The 25,565-nt window shown below is 39.4% G+C and overlaps 1 protein-coding gene across 8 annotated transcripts in view; it reads right to left on the bottom strand.

The window, feature by feature from the left end:
• Positions 1 to 23,236, bottom strand: part of RAD18 (RAD18 E3 ubiquitin protein ligase) — a 76,523-nt gene extending 53,287 nt beyond the window's left edge. For 5 of the 8 annotated variants that reach the window (XR_001602968.2, XR_001602969.2, XM_016210013.2 and 2 more), the window contains exons 1-6: positions 23,137 to 23,236; positions 18,996 to 19,077; positions 13,390 to 13,451; positions 12,104 to 12,174; positions 5,989 to 6,329; positions 3,684 to 3,783 (exon numbers count right to left, since the gene is read on the bottom strand). Coding sequence is in view for 6 of the 8 variants with exons in the window: in XM_016210013.2 (XP_016065499.2) it covers positions 3,684 to 3,783; positions 5,989 to 6,329; positions 12,104 to 12,174; positions 13,390 to 13,451; positions 18,996 to 19,077; positions 23,137 to 23,187 (707 nt within the window). In the remaining 2 variants the exon portion in view is untranslated. Of the gene's footprint in view, positions 1 to 3,683; positions 3,784 to 5,988; positions 6,330 to 12,103; positions 12,175 to 13,389; positions 13,452 to 18,995; positions 19,078 to 23,136 lie in introns of those variants that run through there. The other 3 variants (XM_016210014.2, XM_016210018.2, XM_016210017.2) reach the window with 3 other exon arrangements.
• Between the last annotated feature and the right edge of the window lie 2,329 nt (positions 23,237 to 25,565).

Genomic DNA, 25,565 nt, shown 5'->3' with positions numbered 1-25,565 from the left:
TAACTAGTTCATACGAGGCCCTGTTACCCAAACTTTAGGGTATCTCAGAACCACCTGGAGAGTTTATTTAAAATGTAGATTCTCAGTCACTTCTCCACACCATCCCCCAACTCACTTGGTCCTGAAGTGGAGACCTAAAATCTATATTACTAAGGCTCCACAGAGTAAATCTGATACAAATAGTAAAAAACATAATGAGAGAAATGGTACAGTTATACATAGAATGAAAAAAACCCGAACATTTATCTACTAATCAACAGTGTCATTCCCTGGCTAAATTACTTCTTTTGTGCTCTGTCAATAAAGTTTAAAAGCCAGAGATAACTATTTAACTGTAGAAAGACCTATAAACCCTCAACAGATTACATTTTTCTGAAAATTGCTCTTCTTATAATGGCAGACGGCCTATTGAACTCAATGAGACTGATAAGATTATGGCTAAATAAAATCACAGTAGGTAGCCAGAGCTGAAACATTCTGTAGTTTATATAAGCACATTTCGAGGAACAATTCATTAAACATTTATTTTATCAAGGTAGATGATTAAACTTATGACTATGAAATCCTAATGGAAAACTGTAATGGTTACTGGCATTACAATGAAAGCACCAGCAAAAATCAACAATTTCTACCAAGAATGTTAAAATATGAAGACTGATAAATGTTTCCCAAAACATGAAAATGACACTGATCTTTCTTCCATGATTTAGTGGAACTGAATAATACATTTAAGGGTCCTCAGAATCTGAAGACATCAAAAGAAAGAGCATTCTCTGAATCAACTCTGATATGAATCTATATATAATGAGTTAAAGGTTGTCACCCACATCGAGGATATGGCTTGTCAGGGTGTTGTGGAGAAAATTTTTTAAATGTCAGAGACTCTTTTATGTGACCAGACCCCAGGACCAAAATGTAAGTTCTTTAAAGAGAAATGTGGCTCAATTGTTTTCCCTAAATGTATCTTCACAAACACTAATTTCATAAGAGTTATGAAGACAGAGAGGTTTGCGGGTCAAATAAATTTAGGAATTACTGGATTAAAGAAAATCCAACAATTACCTTTAATGTAGGACTTCTCAGAGCCTTTCATACACTAACTTGTAGAGTTTCATACACGAACCTAAGAGAGAGGTTCAGTTTGCATTGCTTCTCAGTTGCACAACAGAGCAACTGGCAGGACTACAGCATCCCAAGGAGCAGGATCTGGAACCACTATTGGAACTTGAACTTAATTATACATGGATGAGTATGCTTTGGATTAACTGAAAGAGTTAAATGTGTTAAAGGAAATATAATGGATGCATCTAGAAAAACAGCAGCCCAAGCAAGGGAGCAGCGCTGATTCCTTAGTCTAGCTTCTGTATTGCCAACCCTTTCTTTAGGAAGAAACATTTCTTCTCCTTTTCTTTCTTTCTTTTTTAAAAATATATCTTTATTGATTTCAGAGAGGAAGGGAGAGGGAGAGATAGAAACATCAATGATGAAAGTCATTGATCAGCTGCCTCCTGCATGCCCCTGATGGGATCAAGCGTGCAACCCAGGTATGTGCCCTGACCGGGAATCGAACCAAAGAGCTTTAGGTGCAGAAGACAACGCTCAACCGAGCCACACGAGCCAGGCAGGAAGAAACATTTCTAAAAAGAAGTGCAGGTCATCAGATCCTCATGGCTTATGGGAAATAATCCTTGCAATGATCCATTTCATTTATTCCAAATCTCAACTAACAGAGTAACCTAAAAAATCTAAAGTTTATTCTCGTCAACAAATTTACCCACTAGAAGGGAGTGCTGTGAACAAAAGACTGCGTAGGGATTTGTGTAGGTATATGGGGGCCTAGAGGCCACCGTGCATAAGAGGCAGGGATGAAGGAAGAGGTCAGGTGGAGCAGCACAACCCCCAGGCTGTCCATCTCTACTTTAATGCAGCATGGCCAATTTTACCTATTTTATATATAGTAGTTCACTGTACAATTTCACTTCAAAAAAGGTTTTGCTGTAGAAAAATATTAACTATCAAGCTAAAAACACTACAATAAGAACTGCCAATAAATAAAGTATCATGCTGTATATGTGAGCTTTTGTAAGTTGTAATGGCATGAGCTTGTCCCTTGGAACCTGAATTCACTCTATTTACTCATAAAAATTAAGTCACACCATTTTAAATCACAAAAAATAATAAAAGGGCCCTGGCTGAGTGGTTCAGTTGGTTGGAGCGTCATCCTATACACACTAAAAGGTGGCAGGTTCCATCCCTGGTCAGGGTAAGAGAGGCAACCGACGTTTCTCTCACATCAATGTTTCTCTCTCTCCCCCTTCCTCTCTCTCTAAAAATTAATTAAAAAACATATCCTTGGGTGAGAATTAAAAAATAACAACAATAATAATAACAAAAGGTCCTGCCTTATTATTTTTTAAAAATATATCTTTATTGATTTCAGAGAGAGGAAAGGAGAGGGAGAGAGAGAGAGAGAAACATCAATGATGAGAGAGGGACTGGGGATCAAGCCTGCAACCTGGGCATGTGCCCTGACCAGGAATCGAACCCCGATCACCTGGATCCTAGGTCAATGTTCAACCACTGAGCCACGCCTGGCCAGGCATCCTGCCTTATTAACATGGTTTTTGGAAAATACTCTTGCAAGTTCTTCAAAACAAACCAAATATCAGAGCCAATCACTCTATTTGCCCCCGCTCCCAGGTAGCCTTAATTTCCTCAGTTCCCCTCCTCTCCTTTTCCGAATCTCTCTGATTTATCACCTATTCTCCCCTTCTGCACCCCCATTTCAGAGGAAGGGTTCTTTCTCCTCGTCAAGGACAACTTCATTCCTGGATTCTTCATCTCTTATGCTCCCTCCCTGGAGACAGTGAGAGGAGAGAGACTGAAGGCTTAACAAATTTGTTTTAAAAATAGCATCTTCTTTGATCTTGATGTTTACTCCCTTCTCAAACAACCATCTCATCGATCTTCTTTCCTTCATCACCAGACTCCTCTAATTTGCAGCTTCTGCTTTCTTATCTTCATTAACCACTGATTCCTAACACCCTGCAATATAACTGACTCAAATTTCATTCCTATTCATAATAGTGGCCTACATAAACAAATTACTGTGACTCTGATGTATAAGGGAGGCAAAACAGAATTCTAGGTGCAAACACTAAGCTGACAACTTATTAGTTATGCCACCTGGGTGGCTGAGGGCTGGGGCTGGGGCAAGAGAGCATTCCATTTCACACATACCCTTTTGTACCTTTTAATATATGTAATATAATTGCCTATTTGGGAAAAAATTTTGTTTTGAAAAAGCTTTATTTAAAATTGTAAAACTTCTCAGCATCCTAAGAACCAAAGAGACTGTATATGTTATATATTCAAAGTCTAACCTTGCTTTCTCCAGCTAAAGGGCTTTCTAGTAGTTCTAAGAAAAGAAAACAAATTTAAAAAAATTAATCCTAAGTCACTAATTTCTTGTTAAGTCAAATTTTATTAGCAGGTAAATTCAATAGTTAATTATATTTGGGAATGGAAGAGTCAACTGACAGGAGTAAAGGAAAGAGCAAGTGGGAGAGGGACTTGGACAATTGGTCACTAGGATACAATGAACATTACATTTTTTGCCCAAGTTTATAACCACAAGAGGCACCTAGCTAAAGTGGCTCAACAGTTATGTTTAAGTTTCTTACCTTCTGAGGCTTTCCTTCTTCTCTTCACGTGATAAACAGTTGTCCAAATGCTTATTGATGTGATCTTCTAAAATACTAACCCCGCAAACAGGACATTCCACTGTATTTTTTTATTAAAAAAGAAAGACTTTATTGTTTGTAGAATGGGCAAAAATAAGAGAACATGGCATCTTTCTGAGATTACGATAAAAGACTGGTTACTGAATAATGACTGAATTGTGGGAAGTCACATAATTCAAATCCTGGCCCTAGAAGAAGAAACTGCAGAGAAGTTTGGAAATTTGTTTATCAGAAGATGCTTTAGTTGTCTTTTCTACCAAGGTGTAATCAAACTATAAAACTAATCTTAGGGTTTCCCAAATCTTACGAGCCATTTCGAAGCAATCACAACAACCTGAGTAAGACATACTTGGCTAGGGGCAGGGTGAAGGGGGTGAGGGTGGTGTAGCTAGATCAAAGCATTTACTGGTTTAGGCCAATTACTGCTCAATTATCAATGGTTACAAAGTGGTTAATTTAGCTCTGGCTTGTAAATTAAAATTAGGAAATGCAATCATGCTCAAACTGTTTCATAGTCTGCAGGGATCTGTGGAAATACCTGGGGGCCTAGAGGCAACCCTGGGTAACAGACAGGGACGGAGGGGAGGTTAGGTGGAGCAGCACATCTCTAAGGGAGCAGAGCCTATTTTATCTCTTTTGTATGTTATGGTTCATTGAAAGATTTCATTTGAGAAATTGATTCTGCTAAAGGAAAAAAATCTAACCATGAAACTAAAAAGATTACCCTAAGAACTGTGAACTGACAGATTGACCAAACATAAGGTACACTAGGAAGTGCAAGTAAAATTCACATATCCTTATGAAATTTAAACACCTGAGTACTAATAAACCGTCAATCTAAATTTAATAACCACCAATAGCCCTGCACAGTGTGTGCTATGAGTGTACCAAAGATGTCTAAGATACAGTTTCTGCATAAAGGGTCTTCTACAACTCACTGGCAAGAACAGACATAAAATAATAGGCTAAACAAGCTGACCACTCATCAAAAAGTTAAGCAAATTATATACACATAGTCCAGAAAACATGTGCTGTAACACATACTTTAGTGATATGAGTTATCAATATTATCTAACAAAACCAAAGTGGTTAGGATCTGGATAGAGTCTAAAAGACAAAATGGGGTAGGCGCACATTATTAGTAAAGGGCCAGGTAGTAAAGGTTTCAGGCTTTGTGAGCCAGGTGGTCCCTTGTCACAACTACTCAACTCTGCCATGTGGCATGAAAGCAACCATGACAACATGTAAACAAATGGATGGGGCAAAAATAGGTGCGACAAGCCGAATTTGGCCTGTAGGTGGTAGGCTGCCAATCCCTAGGCGCATTCAAGGAATAGTGGGGAGATCAGCTTGGGTAGAGGAGAGGGACTTTTGAGACAGAGGTGAGAGTAAGTTCGGACAGCAAGGGCAGAGGTCAAACTGTTGCAGGCTATAAATGCCAGTCAGAATAGCTTGGAAGTGTTGAAGTAGTGGTACAATAAGATACAAAGCGCTCTTTAAGATTAAACCAGAGCCCGGCCGGGCGTGGCTCAGCGGCTGAGCGTCGATCTAGGATCCAGGTGATTGGGGTTCGATTCCTGGTCAGGGCACATGCCCGGGTTGCAGGCTAGCCGATCAATGACTCTCTCATCATTGATGTTTCTCTCTCTCTCTCCCTCCCCTTTCCTCTGTCTGAAATCAATAAAGATTTAAAAAAAAAAAAAAAAAAAAAGATTAAACCAGAAATAATTTGAAGGATGGCAGCTGGGGGTAGGGGGAGGAATTAAAAGCTAAAAAACAGCCCTGGCTGGGTGGCTCAGTTGGTTGGAGCATTGTCCTGTACACCAAAAGGTTGCAGGTTCAATGCCCAGTCAGCGCATACAGGAGGCAACCAATCAATGTTTCTCTCTCACAATCAATGTTTCTGTCTCTCTCTAAAAATCAATTAAAAAAAACATATCCTCAGGTGAGGATTTAAAAAATAAAAGGCTGAAAAACAGAAAGCTACTGCCATACTCAAAGTATGAATTAAAACTGCTTCATTTTTTGTAGCAAACAGCCTGAACTACTATTCTGTGAGAAACAGAACACACACATCTTGAAGCACTGCCTACATCGATCTCTGAGATTAATATAAGGTGAGATCTGGTTTGCCCTTTCTCAAATTCTTCCCCCCTCAAAAATGCTGCTTATTTATTCTTAAGTCCTTTGGGATGAGAAGATCCCCACTAAGTAAGAAAATAAACACGTGAAAATAATTTCCTACCTTTAGGAACCTGTTTCAAAGTCGATGTAGAGGGTGCCTCAGGAACATCAGCATCCGAGATGCCTGAAGGTGTCTTTTCTAAAGAAGGTGTCTCTTTGGTCTTTGCAGAAGTGCTCACCTCTTTTTGAAGGCTGAGTTTGCTTTCATTCTCATTTATCAACAACTCTGATGTAGAACCACCAGCTTCTCTAATCAGGAAATTCTCCATTAACCTGCTTCCTTGCTTTAAAGACTGTCTGTGTGTACTTTGAGGAGTGTGTACTTTGGCGGCAAGGTTTCTTGAAGAGGAGGAAGCAGGAGAAATGGGTGGTGACTCTAAGGCAAACTGCAACAAATGATTCCTTTAAGCACAAAAAACACAATGGATAATTAAGAAACCAAATAATGTATAATAATTTAACTAACATAAGCTGTCTTCCCAATTAACACTCAATTCTATGAAATATAGTACTTACTCCATAATGACAACCAAACCAAAATGTTTCTTCTAGAATAAAATAAATACAAAGCAATGTATCTGACTTTAAAAATCAGTTAATCTGTCTATAAAAAAACTGAGACTTCAGATTCTGGTGATGGAAAATAGCTAGTTTGAGAATTAATCTCCAATCACAAATAATTTTAAAATCAGGACAAAATACATAAAACAACTGTTTGTAAGCATGAGCTATACTCAAGATAAGGCTATGATCCCTGAGAGAAAAGAAACATGAGGTGATTCAATATTTCCCTAAGGATTTCCCCTAGAAGCATTTTCTGGGAGTTGTATATTAACCTAAAATCAAAACAGTGATCTCACTGGGTAGAAGGAACAGAGACCAGAGTTCTAGGAAAAGGTGCCTAGGGTTAGAGGGACAGGATGCTGGATAGGGGTCAGCCATGGAAAGGGAACCCTAGAAGTCTGCCTAGAAAATCTATCAATTCCTGATTATCTCCAAGGCTGCATAAGCCTAAGACGAAACCAGGAAACCTGGCAGGAAACAGATGCCGGGAAGCTGAGATTCCAAAGGTCAGTGCTAGAAAGCTGTTGGGAGTTTGAGCCCAGCCAAAGCTGAGAGACCTTGGTGCAAGACCTCAGACATTCAGTTGTAAGCCCACAAAGGCCACACCTTAGGAAGAATGACCACTCCCTAGGAATATAAATAAAACTAAAATGACCAAACCTAACAAAACACTAACCCAGTCACAGACAAGATAAAAGTGAAGAGCTGGTAATTTAACTGCCTATCAGAACAAAATTCAGCATCTTTCAAAGAAAGGTAACTTAGAGTCGCTATCATATTTTCACCCACAATGTTTAACACAATTAAAAATTACTAGACATGCAAAGCAAGAAAAGTAGCCAATAATCAAGGGAAAAAATTGTCAATGGAAGCAGACCCAGAAGTCATCCAGAGGAGCATCAGAAGATAACAGCTTCAAAGTAACCATGACGAGTGTGTTGAAGGAAAAAAATGAAAACATAAACAAATGGATACAAAGACAGTGTACTGTAAGAAGGAATTAAAATCCACCCCAGGAAGGACAAAGGCCTATCATAATCAAACCGCTGAAAAATGAAAAATAAAGAGTAAGTCTTGCAAGTAACTTACAAAAAAATAACATAGTTTCTCAATTTTGGCACTATTGATACTTCGAGTCAGGTAATTTCTTGTTGAAAGGAACTGTTCTGTGCATTGTAAGAAGCTTAGGAGCAACTACAGCACCCACCAAATGTCAGTAGCATTCCTTCCTCCCAAACAGGTTGAGAAAACCAAAATACATGCAGACATTACCAAACGTTCCCTCGGGGAGGGGCTAAAAGGAAGGCAAAATCACTCTCAGGTAAGAACCACTGATCTAAGAGAACAACAGTAAGAAATATCATTGCTTCCTCAGTATGGAGTTACCTCAAAAAATAATAAACGGAACTGCCTTATGACCCAGTGATTCCCAAATGTTCTGGAATATATCCCAAGAAACCCAAAACACTAATTCAAAAGAATACATGCACCCCTATCTAAGTTCACTGCAGCATTATTTACAATAGCCAAGATTTGGAAGCAGCCCAAGTGCCCATCAATAGATGAGTAGATAAAAAAGCTGTGGTACATTTGCACAATGGAATACTACTTGCCCGTAAAAAAAAACAAAAAAAAAGGAAATTTTAACCTTTGAGACAGCATGGATAGACCTGAAGAGAATCATGCTAAGTGAAATAAGCCAGTCAGAGAAAGAGAAGTACCATATGATTTCACTCATATGTGGAATCTAATAAACAAAATGAACTAACAAGCAAAACAGAGACAGACTCATAGAACTATGGAAGCAAAAAGATAATAGAATGGCATCTTTAAAGTACAGAACAAAAATGAAACTGCCAAGAATTCTATTTCCATTGCAAATATTCATCCAAAATGAAATAAAGACATTTTAAAGCAAATAAGAGCTAAGAAAATTCCTCACCAGTAGGCAAGAAATACCACAAGAAATCTTCAGGATGGAGGAAAATAATTCTATATGAAAGCACAAACATATCAGCAAAAATCAACAGTTCCAGAAAAGGTAAATATATGGCTAAGTACAAGACTATTGACTGTTTTGAAAACAACACTAACAATGTCTTGTGGGATTTTTAACATGTATGGAAATAAGATCTCTCACAACATAGCAAAAAGGGGGGATTAAATCACGCAAATGTAATATTCTCACATTGTTCATGACATGATAAGAGTACTAATTTGTGGTACACTATAATATGTTAATTTCTTGGGCAATCACTTAAGTGACACTAAGAAGTATAATGCAAATACTAACAAAGGAGATAAAATAATAAAAATAATATCAACAAAAGGGCAGAAAAGGAGGAATAATATTTTCAAAACAAAGAACAAATGGACAGTAGATACCTTGCAACATATACAAAATTATGATATGTGATTCTATTTTTATAAAACCCTAGAAAATGCAAACTATAGTGTTTACAGCAGATTAGTGTTTACTTGGGGACAGAGTTGTAAGGGTCAGGAGAGGGGATCACAAAGAGGCACAAAGAAACTTGTGAGTGATGGGTAGGTTCATTACCTTGGTTGTGTTAATTTCATATGAACACATGTCAAGGCTTACTCAATTGTACACTTTAAATATGTACAGCTTATTGTATGTTAATTATATCTCAGTAAAGCTTTTAAAAATATTTTTAAATGAGTTATGTAAAAACATTAATCCAAAATTGATATTTAGAGTTAAATTAAATTGGTAATTTTTCCTATAATTTCCATCACTCTATGAATGTATATTAAAGTGAGTTGGTATTACAATGCCTAAAGGCATTCATCATAAACATGCATATATTTTAGGGGGCAAATTATGGACTTTAGAACATTAAATCTTGCCCATTGGTTAGCTCTACAATAACCTTACCTCTTCAGAATGCAGCTAAGAAGACTCAAGAGTCAAAATAGGTGTCTGGGTGGACAGGGGCAGACCTAAAATCCATGCCCTCAAGTCCATGGACTTCAGCAACTAGTGAAACTCCCTGCAAGTGCTTGTTCTGATCTGAAACATGCAAACAGCAACCTAGGACATTTGGTTAAACCAGCAGAGGCCCACCGAAGCACAAATTCTTATAGTACCTTAGGGCATCAACATATAATAGGGCAGCAAGATATAAATATAGATAAAATATATGATAATGATAATAGGGATCTGTTTGTAGGTTCCTTTGTTCCAGGTATTATACTGGGTATCTTTTAGTATAACTCTTCATTTCTAATCCTTACAACAATCCCTCAATGTATCAACAATATTGTTCCCATTTTTCAAATGTGGAACAGAGGCCAAAGAGGTTTAACATCTTGATCACATTCACATCAGAACTAGGAGGGCCAAGACTGGAAGCTACTTCTGCCTGAATCTGAAGCCAGTATGCTTTAAACCATACCATAAGAAAAGGTGAAATTATATTCTCCATACTCTTGTGAAGTACTAAGGGAATTATCTATTACAATGATCTAAAATGTTTAACTTCTTAAATGTGGAATAAATACACGGAGAAAGATTCATACTTCAATGGTGAACAAACCAAAGTATTAAATTATGCTCTGCACTCTCAAGTCATAAAAGTAATGACAGAGATGTAGACTGGCTGCTATAAAAATACAGAAACAATATTTTCTTACTTAGATCAAGAATGACATCCACTAAGACAAACATATTTTAATTAAACTTTGTTTTGACACTACAGTTTCTTACGAACATTATTTTAAAAAAGACTGAGTCGAGAAAAAAACAACATTGTTCTTTAAAAACAAAAGGCAAAAGTTAGAAGAAAATGTAAGACGTGCATGTCAGCCTATGTCTGAAAACCTCTAGAATTATTTCCAATACCCTTTTGTTATTCCATTTAGAGTATTCAAGTTTTAAAAATCATGTCATAAAATGGCAATGAAAAGACAGGAAGAAACAAAATCAACAAACAATATAAATATCTTCCATTTTGTCATAAAATTAAAACTCTTCCCTCGTCAATCTCAAACTGGATTTTAAACAAGTAATGAAATTGATTAGCTTGAATTTCATTCCTAATTTTGCAAATGAGATAACACAGCACTTTAGACATAACAAATGTCAAGGCATGTTTACCATAAGGCAATTCCAAGAAGGCAAACAAAGGGAGAAGCAAATGATAAAATCCACCCCAAGTATACAGAGAACACTTCCCACTCCACCCCTCCACCCCCCACTGTAATGAACAATCAAATAGCCCATTCCTTTTAGGAGGGAGGGAGGAAGGGGAGAGTTCAATCATTCCAAGGCCTCCCTTTAAGTTACCAAAAGGTCAGTGAACCCAAAGATACTGATTGCTTCTCTTCCAGAAACAGATGCTATTCTTTGTAACACTCCCTTTTTCCTAGCAGGGAGGTTATGTTTTCAGTACCACCTGAAGAAAAAAAATAAGCCTTGAGATACAGTTTTACTGTTTCTTTCCAAAGACATGACCCCATCTTTTTTCAAGACTTCAAAATCTAACTGACTGAAAGACTAACTGGTGTTAAGACTTTTAAAATAAAAAAAGCAATAAATTTAATTATGAGAATCAGAGAATCTCAGTTTCTTAATTTAGGAAAGCATACCAACTTTTTATGACTTTACATCAGGAAATAACTGACCAGCCAATTTATAGAATGTCATATTAGGTAAGTTCAGAATACTACATTTGATCATTTTTTAGGATCAGTAACTGTGCAGCTCTATTGGAACAAGTCTCTTTACACTTCTAGAAGCAATGTAATGTACCTCCAAGAATGCTCCAAAAAGCCTGGAAGTTATACACTTAAGTACCTGGACACCTAACCATTAACTAAACACAGTATATTCCTAATAAAAATTCCTGCTTGACTTGCATGATGAAAAATAATTCAAGATACCGTTTGGTAAAACATGACTTTTTATATCCCTTTGGGTGACCACTCAACCTTCACCATCATGCATTTGACAGGTAAAAAGAAAAGCTACATTTCTGAGTTTAAAAAAGTGGCTACTACATATTTCAAGTGGTACATCATCATGTCTTTTATACATGCTAGGTAAATCAGGTTAAGACTGAATGGATTAATACATAATGGACACAGAAACAATTATAGATGTATGTGTATACATAGATTAGTAAACACATAAATATACATGCACATGTCCCCCATCTCTGTCCACAGAGAGGGCCTAGAAGCAATAATACCCCAGTAACAAAGCACACAGCCCATTCTGGATCCTAATTTCTAAACACCATTTTCCAATAAAAGGAACTAGGGCTTCTTGGGAAAATGGTTGACTCTAAAGCTAGGGCAGGAAAAATAAAAATTAAAGCTGGAGTATCTTTGTAGTACCCAAAAGTAAGCACATGCTCAAATCTGCATTTTAACTCTTGTTTTTCATAACAGGTAGATTTCTGTTAAGTAAAGGGAGAAAATCCCATTACCACTGAATTGTCCATGTGTGATTAATAACTGTTGCTGCTTCCCTTCTTTACCCCAAATATGCAACCCTGCATTACCTAATCCCCAAAAGTGCAGAGTAAAGAGGGGACACATATAAAAGACAAAAGTAGTTAGTGGTTAGTCACAAAATTAAATCATACCGTGCAAAATTCAAGCTTTTTACCAGTTCATCTAATACGCGGTTATTTTTCAGGTCTGGCTCTGTGACTGTCTAGAAAAGAAAAACAACAGATGAAAACAATAATTTACTTGTCATAGTTTTGTTTTTGCAAATGTGTGACCCATCCTCTTAAGACTCCCCATCCCATTTAGTCTTCCAGGAAAGCCTCAAAATAAAGTTTATTTGTCTCATACTAATATGGCATTTAAAGACACTGAATCACTATCAGCCAACTGGAAGTCTGAGAAAAGCTTTCCAAAGCATGTGGTAAAATCATATATACTCTGTACTAAGGTAAAACCTAATTATGAGCAAGAATGCCAGCACTCAGCTTTGCCAAAAATTTCTCCTGAAGACAGAAGAGAGGCTCCTTTAAGTGAATACTGGGAGAGGCATTAGGTGTCCAAAGAGAGCTTAAAAACAAGATTGGTTTTCAGGAATGCAATAGGAACATGGTAAATCCAGTAGTTATGTAGCATAAATGGTATACAATTCATCTCCGTGGAGACACCACCTTGACAAAGACAGTGTGCCTGAAGTTGTAAGAGCTTAGACTCAAGAACCAAACTATCATTTCTTACACAGGGTTTTTACATAATAGCTCAGAGAAGTTCAACGACATCCTCATACCATGCACCTACCAGAGGCATCAGAACTCAAACCCTTTAACTAGTCTAAGTGTCCTTTCTGTTACTTTACTGTCTCTTTTACTTCTTTCTTTATTCCTACGTATGTTTACTTTCCCTTTTAACCTACCTTTTCATCTATTTCCACTACTTGAAAAGCTTCAGAAACCACTAACAACAAATTTCCTAGTGCTGTCCCTGAAGGCTTGTTTTGGGAAAAACGTAAGGGATCAGTTAGGCTGGGTTCAGCCCAATGGCCAGGAATCTTTGCCTTCAGCACAAATACTTACACCAGGCACTTGCAAGTAAATAATCCTACCATCAGATTTTCTACCCAATGTGAGAATAAAAAGCGAAAAACCATAAAAACACGGGTCTTAGGATTTTATGAGCACTACATTCTGATCTTAAAATTAGTTTTTCCTCCTAAAATGCATTTAGGTTATCAGAAATCCCCATAAAAACGTGAACGAAGCCCAGTTCTCCAATTATGTGTTTTAGAGGTCCTTTCTGAAAATGTGTTTTATATAGCTTAACTCAATAATTACACATCTTCCCTTGGGGCTTTTGTGTACACATGAAGCAGAAATATCTGCACCAAAGAATAAGTATTTTTAAAACAAAAAAAGAAAGAACTCACCACACAACAAGTTGGACACTGTGTTTTATAGGACAAAAATTTTCTTATACAGAGAGAACAATCTGCAAAAACATGAATGCAACATAAATCAGTTAAGCTGCATTAATAATATAGGACTCTGACTTCTAATAGAACGTGACTTAAGCTGTAGGGTATTTCCATCATCTAAAGTATATCATTATAATTTCAAAATTCTAGTACCTCTACTCTACCTATGCACTTTTGCAAATGTGACAAAATAGCATTTTTAGGAGAGAAAAACATATCAAATAATAATCCTGGGTCCCCAGGACATCACACCTCCCTAAGCAACATGCATCACTCTCCACATCCTCCATCTGTAAAATGAAGGAAACATACATGCAAGGCCCAGGATGGAAACTGTATAAACACATCAGATATCTCTACTAACATTCTAAAATATAAATTTTGAAATAATTTTAACTCTATAAATGATGTCCATCACCCCACATTTAACAAGTACTATGTGGCAAACACTAAGAACAGAACAATATATAATGCAAAGTTCTTGACCTCAAGGAACTAACAAAATAGTGAAGCAATTACAGTGCAGTAAGTCCCAACCACTTAAGCAGGAAATCACCATTAACTAAATTCTTCACACCCACGACGGTGCAAAATGGTCTCCCAAAGAAAAAATAGGTATGACTAATAGAATGGTACCTTACTGGTAGGCAATGTGCTATTAGCCCAAATTCTGCCAGTGAAGGGGCTTCATTAAAAAAAGGGTTCAGTTTAGTGAAAGGAGGAGGAGACAGTATGACTTCAGATACTGATATCCATTAAATGAACAAGTTGTGCCACCCTCAGTATGAGCACCCAGGAGGAAAAACAAAAGAACTTATAAAAAAGATAAAACCAGCAGAGTTAAGTTCTTTGCGAGCAAAAGGGACTTCTGATTTCTGGTCTGGTATGTAAGGAGCTTAGAAGTCATCATTCTACGTAACAACAAGAAGAAGGCTATACAAACTAAAAAATCAACAACTCTTCTTAGATCCATCAGAGAAGTGAAGTCAGAGGGCAAACCACTGCCCCCCAAATTGGAGAGGCAGACAGGCTGGATATGGAGTCACGGCTTCCAGAGTAGAAACCCAGGACCAGAACCTTGCATGGGAATCAGGGAAGCCTCCGCTGGAACCAGAGCAGAGGCAGGAAAACCTGGACTGTAACTGAAAAATTGCTGGAGGTTGAGCGTGGACAGTCTGAGTTTAAAAACTCCAAGGCAACAGACATTGAGTGGGGGCGGGGGCACTCACAGGGTGTGAGTTTTAACTATGAGTTCTACCAGGTTCTCAAAGTGACTATCAGACAAAAATCCCCCAGTCCTTCTGCAGGAGGAGGGGAAAGTAATAATTTTGAAATACACTGGAGCATTGTGCTCTTCTTAACAAAGCCTGCCCTCAAGAGAAACTATTCTACCAGGGCCTATTCTGTTAGGGTTTTATCAGAGCCCAGCTGACCTGGGGGAAGGGAAACAACTAATTCCAGCTTCTTCTAGCTGTTCTGTCCAACTGGGGAAGTTGGGGTGGGAGGGGTGCGTGGACCTGAAAAGGCACAGTCCAAGGGCACAGGCCAACTAAAAAGGCTGAGACCTAATCATAGGACTACAGAACAAACCTCACCACACCCCACACCTCACCACATTACTAAAGGCCTATTTACTGCAGCTCCTTTTACCTCGTACACCATATCCCACTATTAGGAAAAAATTGTAAGGCATACCAAAAGGCAAAAAACAGTCTGAAGAAAGCATGAGAGTCAGAGTCAAATACAGCAGGGATATTGGGATTATCAGACCAGGAATTTAAAGCAACTGTGATTAATATGCTAAAGGCTTCAATGAACAAAGCAGACAGGCAGCCAAGAACAGATGGGTAATGTAAGCACATTATCTCCCAAAAGTCCCATCTCCAAATACCATCACTGTGGGAATTACAGCTTCAACATACGAATTTGGGGGAAATACAATTCAGTCCATACATTCCACCACTTGCCCTCAAAAATCCATGTCCTCCCATGGAAAACACACCCATCCCATCTCACCAGCCCCAAAAGTCTCAACTCATTCCAGCATCAACTCTAAAGTCCAAAGTCCCATCTATATATCACCAAAATCAGATATGGATGAAACGTGTATCCTTAGGTGGCTTTATTTAAATCGCCTTAAGTTTGCTTTTCCACCCAAGTGCTCAACTATGAGCAGTGTGAGGAGGGGAGGGTAGACTAAAACAATGACAAAAAGAGCAGCTTCACAGAAACATCCAAGCCTTGGGGGGAGGAGGAATTTCTAATCTCAAACAGGATACAGCTACCTGCTGGCTTTCAAATACCAAAAGAGCCCAGCATCCTGATTCATTCTGAGGCAAAATTCCACTCCAGACTCATGCGCTTGACTATCAGTTACTCTCTTCAAACAACAAGAAGTCTCCTGAGCATTAGCATAAGTCAAGAATTCCCAAACCTGGCTGCTCATCTGAGTCACCTGGGCAGATTACTGTTGATTTTAATATAGTTTCCAAGGCCCTAACCCAAGTCATACTGATTCATTGGATTTTGGTCAGTAAATCACATTCATATGTGATTCTGACTGAACAACAATATTACTGTTCTTTTAAAAAACTTAGTATGTTTTTGCTATTAGGTTAAACCATATGAAAATCATTTTGGAAATGTAAAAGAAAAGACAAACACTGGCAATTTCTCGTGCTTAACATAATACTGTATACTTACTGTGTGCTGTTTTAAGCACATTACATGTATTAACTCTTTTGATCCTTACAGCACCCCTCAGGTTGTTATTAATATTAGTTCCATTTTACAAGAAGGAAAATACTGCCCAGGAGTTGGCCAACTTGCCCAAGATCACAGAGCTAATAAGTAACAAAGGCAAGTAACAGAGCTCATGTTCTTAACATAATTCTAATTAATTATTCTAAATATTTATAATTTATTTATAAAATGTGTTTATTATAGTTACTTAATATGTAATTAATATGATCATAGGTACCAGAGTATGTATAATGAGGCTAATGCTCTCTCTTTTGTATAATCTTGAGTGTTTTGTTTTGAAATATGAAGAACCAGATGTTAATCCAAAGTAGATCAAGCCCTTGGCTTAATTTCAGTCTACTACCAAATATGTACCGGGAACTGCAGACCAACATAATTTATTCCCTAGTAAGCAACCATATTATTCCATTCAATCAGAGCAGTTAAAAGAGCTCTAGACCCATGTATTCCTAGGTGGCTTTATTTAAATTGCCTATGAAATTTGTTTTTCCACCCAAGAGCCCAAATATGAGCAGTGTGAGGAGGGAGGGTAGAATTAAACAATGATTAAACAATGACAAAAAGGGTAGCTTCACAGAAATATCCAAGCCTTGAGGGAGGAGGCATTTCTAATCATAAACAGGGTACAGCTACCTGCTGGCTTTCAAATATCAAGAGCCCAGTATCCTAGCAGTAAAAAAGCAAATTTCTAAAACTTAAACCAACCCTTTTTATGTGTGATTTTAAGGATTTTATGAGAAAGTCAATCATTTCAAAAATAATTCTGAAGTGTCCAGCTAAAGCAAAAAATCCAGGTCCTGGAAAGCTCAGAAGGCTGGCCTCTACCTCTGGTTCCAGTGCTAAGTGACCAGTTAGCTGAGAAGAGGAGACTATCCTTCCAACAACCAGCACTCCAGCACTTCCACAGTGCAGCTCTGAATAATTCTATGTCCCTTCTGTGTGTATAGCTATCTCTCTTCCCTGCCTTGTTCCACACTGCTGCCTCCTGAGCATATAAGAGAAAAACACATTATTTGCCTAAAAGAATAGTATACCGTCTCTTAATTTAGCAAAGGTCACTAAATGGAAAACTTCATATCTATCTCACTTTTAAAAATGAAATTAAGGTGCTTTATATTTCAACACAGGCCTCAATTAATTTTGTGAGTCAAAATCCACAAAAGGAAAATAAAAATGATTGTTGGTCCCTCTTTAAAACAGTGGTAATTAGCCTTGGCTGGTGCGACTCAATGGTTAGAGCATCAACCTGAGCACTGCGGTTCGATTCCTGGTAAAGGGAACATACCTGGGTTACAGGTTCAATCCCTGGCCCTGGCTGGGGCGACTGCAGGAGGCAACCAATCAATGTGTCTCTCTTACACTGATGTTTCTCTCCCTCTCTTCCTTCCACTCTCTCTGAAAAGCAATGAAAAAAATATCCTCAAGTGAGGATCAAAAAAAAATAATAATAAATAAAATGCAAAGATACTAGAAACCCAAATAATTTGAATAAAGAAAAACAAAGCTGGAATACTTACAATGCCTGACTTCAAGGCTTACTAAAAGTTACAAAAATTAAGATAAGGTGGTATTGGCACAAAAACAGACATGTAGATCAATGGAATAGAAGAGTCCAGAAACAGGCCCACACATGATTGCCTGCAGCCCTACTGACTAAGATGAGGAAAACTCAATCAGGTGATAGAAATGTTCAGCAGCTTAATGTAGTGGTTACACGGTATACGCATTTGTCAAAACTCACTAACACCTGTACGCTTTACTATGCACTTAAAATGGATGTATTTTATTTTATGTAAATTATACCTAAATAAAGACACATATTTAGAAATAATCCCCAAATCTTATCTTGGTTATTAATGTGAATCTGGCCTAGGAAAGGGAACTAACATTTAATAAGGGCCTATAATGTGCCAGACACTGGGCTCTGCAAATTTAATTCTCACAACCATCTTCTAAGGTAGAAAATGCTCACCAGACTTTTACCTTTGAAGAAATGTTGGGCATTTGCAAACTCATCAACCTAGTAAGTGGGAGTCAAGAGTCAAGCCTAAGTATATCTCTAATGCCCGTGATGCTACCACGACCATTCCCTGTCTTCTCCATAGAAATGTTTCCACCAAAGCTTACTATCCACTAAAATCATTTTTTAAAATCAAACTTGCTGGTTTGGTTTTTTTTTTAACTTTCCAAGACAAATCAACTTGAAAATAGAGGAAAAATAACAAACTTAGGTAATCCATAAACTGGATAGCCAGCTTCTGAACAGTCCAGGCTCACCCCTATGTGTTAAATGCCTCAAGTATAAAAAATACTTACTAGACTCATAAAGAGAAGTGCAAGCAGATTCCAATATAAGAGTCTGTCCAGCATCACAAAGCAAGTGGTAAAGCTGTAATACCTCTTCAGTGGCAGAATTCTCTCACTGGGATTTTTAAACTTTGAAACTCTACACAAACTACTACTTAGTTGAACCACCTATCTGCTATCGTGCTAAAAACAAAAATTCTGAAATTTAACACCTAAAAGTGCTTGGCAAATAAAGAACCATACATATATTGTGACCAAAATCTTTATTGCCATAAATGTCATAAAAAGCATAAAAACATCCAAGAGGGAGGTGGTAGAAAATATAGGCGGCTTTGTAAATCCTTCAATACTCAAGAGGAAGCGGTAGAAAAAGACCTTCTGAAAACTTAAAGATGGAGCTAAAAGTGAGAAATAAATGTGTGTTAAATTAATACTACCTTATATAAAAATCACATTTTTACTAATTCGAAGAAGCAGTGCATACTTACAGTTATGTGAACACTGAGGAATCATCATGGCAATGTTGAAATACTCAAAGCAAATGCCACACCGCAGCAAGTCATCTACTGTCTGCAATGCAAAAAAACACACACACACACATATATATATATATATATATCTCAGAGAGACACCAAGACTGGGAAGTCTGGCACAGAACTCTTTCTCCATCCCCTAAAAAAATAATTTAATAATACTTCTTTGTCAAATATGCAAACTCCACATAAACAAACTGCAGGGGATCTTAACAAACAGAAAAACTTCCCCCAAGTGACTCACATATTCAAATCTCAGGTTACCCAAGACACTTTAAAATATATCTTTATTGATTTCAGAGAGAGGAAAGGAGGGGGAGAGAGAGACAGAAACATCAAAGATAAGAAAGTCACTGATCAAGCCCACAACCAGGCATGTGCCCTGAGCGGGAATCAAACCCCCATCGCCTGGATCCTAGGTCGACGCTCAACCGCTGAGCCATGCCCGGCCGGGCCCCAAGACACTTTAGACAAATAAAGCTAACAGTGTACAGATTCCTATGCAATATCGTCACCCTTTCACAAAAGGACTACTCTACTCCTGCTCCACTTCCCAAGTGCTTCCCGTTTGTACTCCAAACCGCCTCCTCTTCAGGCCCCATCTCCTGGCCTACAGTCACTGCCAGGGGAAAGGTACCAGTAGCCAGTCAGCACACAGGTTAAAAAACAAATCAGAGAATATAAAAGCCAAACACCAGAAATTATCTAGTTAAACCCCTTACTTCACAAGTGAGGAAACTTGTACCCAGGGCAGGAACACATATGGGGCATGAGTCCAGCCAGGGCTAAGCTTCCTGTCTCCTGCTGGCTTCCGCAGGGTTCTACAGTGCAGCAAAATGAGGGAGCCCTGGGAAGACTGGGGCCAGGGACAGCAGAGGGGGGTGAAGAGTCGGAATGCAAGCGAACAGGAAATGACCTATTCTTGCAACCCAAAATCTTGACATCATTTAAAATAAAATGTTATTCCTTTCAATAAAACACTGAGAAGATAGTTAAGAGAAGACAAAAAAGAGGGAGCGCTGCTATGCCCTGGTAAGGAAAGGTTGCCAAGAGAAGCGAAGTGAGACAGTGCAAGCGGCACGCTCCCTTCTGCTTGAGAGAGAGCAAAACCACCCTATTTTCACCCTGTAGATAGGCATGAGGAAATTATAGAAAGACACGCAAGAAAGGAGTAAATAGTGCCCGCAGAGGTTAGGAAACTGGATAAAAGAGGGGCAAAGCGGGAGGCGGACTTTGACTTTTCACTTCATGTATTTTTTGAACCATGTAAGCATATTACCTAAATTTTTAAAACATAAACAAAAAAAGACTGTCACTAATAGTCCGTATGATGAAATGTTATGTAGTCATTAAAAAAAACACACACAAAAAAACCTGCTTCCAAAGAAAAATGCCATAGGAAAGTGTTCGTTTTTTAATGGAAACTTTAAAAAAAAAATCAGAGAACAAACCTACAACAATACTATGTAATAACAGAACCATGTAGTTTAATCTCCATAGCAATCCTAGGAAGTCTATAGCATATGTATCCCCGTTTTGCAGACTAAGACTATAAAGCCTAAAAAGTGGTTGGATCAAACCCAAGAAGTTGACTCCAAAGTGATCCCAAATTTTAAATACATATACACACTGTGGGCATGTGTGGGCATGAGCACACACAAGGTAACTGAAGGAAAATAAGAGAAAAGGTAAAACAGTAGTTATTGTCAGATGATAGGATGATGGGTAACTCTTATTTACTCCTTTCTCTTACCCTGACTTTTTTTTTCTACTGTATACATATACATTTATAACCTGTTAAAGCCAGAAATTCTTGTTATGGTTAAACCAGGGAAATAAACATTAAGATACCAAAATCTTCCATTATTTTTTTATGGTAAGCTACCACTGACACAAAAAAGGATTGTGTTGAAAATGGATTAAGAGCAGAGGCAGAACTGGAAGACAGAGCCCTGGCATCTAGTCTACTGTACTTTCTTCTATATAACCAGCCTCTTTTAGTGGAGTTGTTGTTCGGACAGGTCTGCTGAGCAAGATCTGTGAAAGGTGACACCACATCAAACAAACTGTAACATTCTTGTATGAATTTCCAGTCATGCCATTTCAAGTGAGTAGCATGCACACCACATGTGCCTTGACCCAAATAGAGAATAGTCAAATGGATATCCCAGGATTTCTTTAACTTAGTGAAAGTAGAAGGGGGAATTAGAGAATTGGTGAAAAGACAATAATCAGAGCAAAGGTTCTTAACTTTTTGGGGTCGCAGATCCCTTTGAAGAATATATTAAAACCATGGGCTCTCTTCTCAGAAAAGAACACATACGGACAAAAATTTTATAAATAATCCAGTTACCAAAGTCTTTCCATGGATCCTAGATTCAATATAAGAAAGAACTTCAAAAAGAGCTACTTCTGGGAGCAGCTCATTCTTTGTCCCTGGAGGAGTTCAAGCAAAAACGAGATAAGAAATTGGCAGAATACATTATAAAAGGGATTAAAATAGGGATTCCCAACCTTAAGATTTCACGACTCTAACACGGGCTCAATCAAGTCTATCACTGAACACCCTCAATTCAGTGCTGTGGTTCAACAGCAAAGCCACAGAAGACAGGGAACCTGCCTCTAAAGAACACTGTGGAAGTTGTAGTAATATATAAAATATGCTTAAATCTACAAACAGGTAGCTTTGCAAATTACAGAGCTTTCACTTCCTTTATCTAATTCAATCTTCACAACAATAAATAAAAAGGGGTTGAAAAGTTAACATACGTTAAGTGCTAATAATAAGATAATCAACTGAATGCTAAACTTCCAGATACCTTCAATCAACTGGCAAATAATTTTGAGCACCCACTATGCACCACACATTAAGTACAGTGAGTAAGTCAGACAGGATCCCTATCACACACATCAACTCATTTAACCAACCTTATAAACTGTTTTTGCCTCCAGTTTATAGTTGAGGAAGTTCAGGCTCAGAGTTTTTAGTAACTAACTCAAGGTCACACAGTTAAATGAGAAGCAGAGGCCAGATTTGACCCAAGATCATCGGAATTCAAATCTATGCTCTTCTCCACTGTACCCTGGTGCCAAGGCCACCACAACTTCAAAACCACAGCTTCCTGGGTCCTTTCCACAATGCCAGCATTCACCATGGGGATGACACAGATGATGACAGGAAGAATAAGGCTCACACTTACTTTAACCTCCCACAAGTCCCTTCGAGTAATTCTCAGAGTCAGCCTTAAGAGTCAGGGGGGCAGATACCGTAATCCCCAAGTTTATAAAGCTGAGGAAGAGCATGAGAAAGTGACCTTGCCCACAAACAGAAAAACCAAGTGACAGATTCTTAGTTAGCACAGCAAAATGTATTTGCTCTTGACCAAATACATCAGGAATCCTGGGCTCACCACTACTGTAAGTAGAGACTGAAACGCCTTGGCAAAAACCAGGTAGCCACAAAATCAATGCCATTTAAGCGAAATAATTCAATTAAATGAAAGGCTGGCTGGTACCGAGCCTGAGTCCCGATCTCTCTGTTGAAAAGAGAGACGTGCACAACTGTTAGGAGTTAAGACGCATGAGGAAGGAGTCAGGGTAAACCAGAACTAGGCTTCTTGAGGGTAATTAGAACAAATTAAAGAGAATGTAAAAGGGGCCAGCTGCTTCGCTACGTGATTAAGTAAATGGTTCTTGATGCAAGGTCTACCCAAAATCATGTCGAGTGTCACTTGGGAAATTCTCAACTAAGATCCTGCGAGAGTTTACATAATGCTGAGCACATAGCAAACCCCCGCGAAGCGTGAGCGGTCGCGGTGGTTTTCGCTGTTGAGCGTAACCATTTTCTGGAGGTCACAGCTATTGCTGTGGCTGAACTGCAGGCAGCATGCCCGGTTCCTTGAGACCGCCAACCTCAGCTCACCAAAAGGGGCCGAGGCCTGTCCCCAGGAAACTGAGGCCCAGAGCCCCGCAGAGGGCAAATGGCAGAGCGGAGCCGGGCACCCGGCCCAAGTTGGCCGCTCGCGCCTGGTCCTCTCACGACGGGGCTGGCCGCCGGCTGACACCCGGGCGCCCCCAACCTCCCCGAAGCTCTCACCTTCATGACTTCCAGGCCCGGAGGCCACCGAGGCTCGACTAGGGAGTCCATGGCCTCTCCAAAGGACGCTGGGGGCTCCTCAGCCCACTGGCCTCCCGCGCTCCACCGCCACTCGAAATTCCCCGCGCTGCTGCGCCACGACAGCAGACCGCGACGACGCCGGCCGCGGCCTGCGCGGAGCCTGCCGGGAGTTGTAGTACGTGGGCGGAGTACGGCGGGAGATGCTGTTACTGCGCACGCGCCAGACAGCCCCCCCCCCCCCCCGCCCCTTCGCAGCCTGCAGGCGGTAAATGGATAAAAAGTACCACATCCGCTTTTGTATTAGACCCTTAATAAATAAATGCCTGCTGAATGTTGGGGAAAGACAGCCAGGAATCAAACCAAATCCAGACCTTACCAAATCTTTCAAGGTGTAGGCTAATGCCTTCTCCTTCAGGTTGCCCTCCCTGATTGCTGTCATTATCCGTCCCCGCTCTGAGCAGGGGCTTTCACATCTATTATTTCATATAACCTGATCACGGTCCTGGGAGGTAAGCATTATCATTGCCAGTTTACACAAAAGGAAGCTTCCGCTCAATAAATTGAATAGCGTTTTCTTGAGTCACATGGTGTCATTGCCCAGATTATACAAACAAGACCTCTGGACTTTAAATGGGTGCTCTTTTAGCAATTAAATTTTCAATTTTAAGTTATTCTTTTTCTTAACCACCTTAACTTTAGGTATCTTTCCAGATATTTCCTATGCAGGTACATAGATATGTTCCCCCCAACACACACACAAATGTTATTGCATTAAATGCATAGCTCTGTCAACTTCAGTTTTTGTTTGTTTATATAACCATAGATCTTGAGACCTCTGGATGTTAATACACATAGCTTTCTTTACCTCCTTTTTAATAGCTGCATAGTCCATAATGTAGATACTCTGCCATTTATCTACTCTGATACTGAGGAACATTTAGGTTGTTTCCAATTTTTCACTACTGCCAACGAAAACACTATATAAATCAGCCAATCAGAAAAGGGCCTGCAAATGAGCCCCAGGCTGAGCGAGGTGGTTTTGCCGTCCTAGGCCTGGGCGCTGGGAGAGTGGAGAGGGCTTGAAGAGGCCCGGGAATTCAGACAAAGGCCAGGTCCCCACCTGAGTGCACCAGTAATTGTCCCTTTCTGGTACTAGTTGGTTACAAAGTAATTAGGTTCCTAATTAGGTGACAAAGGCCTGGAATGTGAGAGAAGAGGACATGAGAAAAGAAAAGAAAAAATAATGGAAAAGGAAGGAGAGAGAAGGGAAAGAAATCCATGATTTCCGCTCAGCCGTGAAGACAGATTTGGGAGGCATCATTTGTTGGTCCTGGGGTCCAGATCCATCTTCCTGAGTGTGGGGAGCCTCCAGGGCAGCACTCAGCACTGTTCATCTCTGGGCTCCTGCCACCAGCTGCTCAGTGAGACGGAATGAACGAGTGAATCACCGGAATAAGCTCACATCCCCATAAATCCTTTCCACCCAGGCTGAGCAGTCCTGTGCCTGCTCTCTCCAACAGCACCCCCTAAAGCCCACCTTGGACCTGGGAAGCAAAGTCCCAGGACACAAGCAGCTCTGAAGGCCACCTCGAGTCAGCACAAGGCATCAGTCTTGCCTTGCCCCTGATATTTACCCACCCCGGGAACCAGTCTCCTCTAACATGCTGCTGTTTCCACAGATATCCTCCTTCTGTTAAAGCAATAAAGAGATTGTACTTCCTTATTCAGGAGTAAAAACAAAATGTTCCACATAAAAAAGCAAGCTAGCGCTCAGTGGAACCTCCCACAACAGTCAGCACAAAGTGAGGACCTGCGATCGGGCCGCCCGATAAAATCCAGGATGCCAAGCAAATGTGATTTCAGATAAATAGCAAACAGCTTTTTCATATAAGTACATCCTGAATATTGCACATGACACACTTATATTAAAAATTATTCCCTGTTTATCTGAAATTCAAATTTAACTGAGCTTTTGTTTTCCAAATCTGACAACCCTAATTGAGGGCCCATTCTCCCAGCTGAGTGAGGGGCCTGGCCTGGCAGCACCTTGAGGGGTTAGTTCCAGGGCCCTGCGCTCCTCTCCAGGCCCCCCTTTCCTCTCTAGCCTCCATTTCTCCTCCTCCGGGACCCACTCCCATTCTACATGGCAGGGAGGCTCAGGCCTTATTCCTCTTGCCTCTGCTCTTGCTTCCATTTTAACAAATGTTGATTGAGCTGCTATCCACCAGTGCCAGGTGCTGGGCTACAAAGGTGAACAAGAGTCATGCTCTCTGCTCACAAGGAGCTGACCCCCTGCGGGGATATAAGCAAATGAACAGATAATTTAAGAAAACGTTAAGTGATGTGAAAACAGAAGATGTTGTAATAGAGAATGGGGAGACATTATCAACTGGGTGGTCTGGGAAGTC

The sequence above is a fragment of the Miniopterus natalensis genome, chromosome 15 (genome assembly GCF_054644295.1).
Source record: "Miniopterus natalensis isolate mMinNat1 chromosome 15, mMinNat1.hap1, whole genome shotgun sequence".
NCBI lineage: Eukaryota > Metazoa > Chordata > Mammalia > Chiroptera > Miniopteridae > Miniopterus > Miniopterus natalensis.
This window is presented reverse-complemented; position numbering and strand designations above follow the sequence as displayed.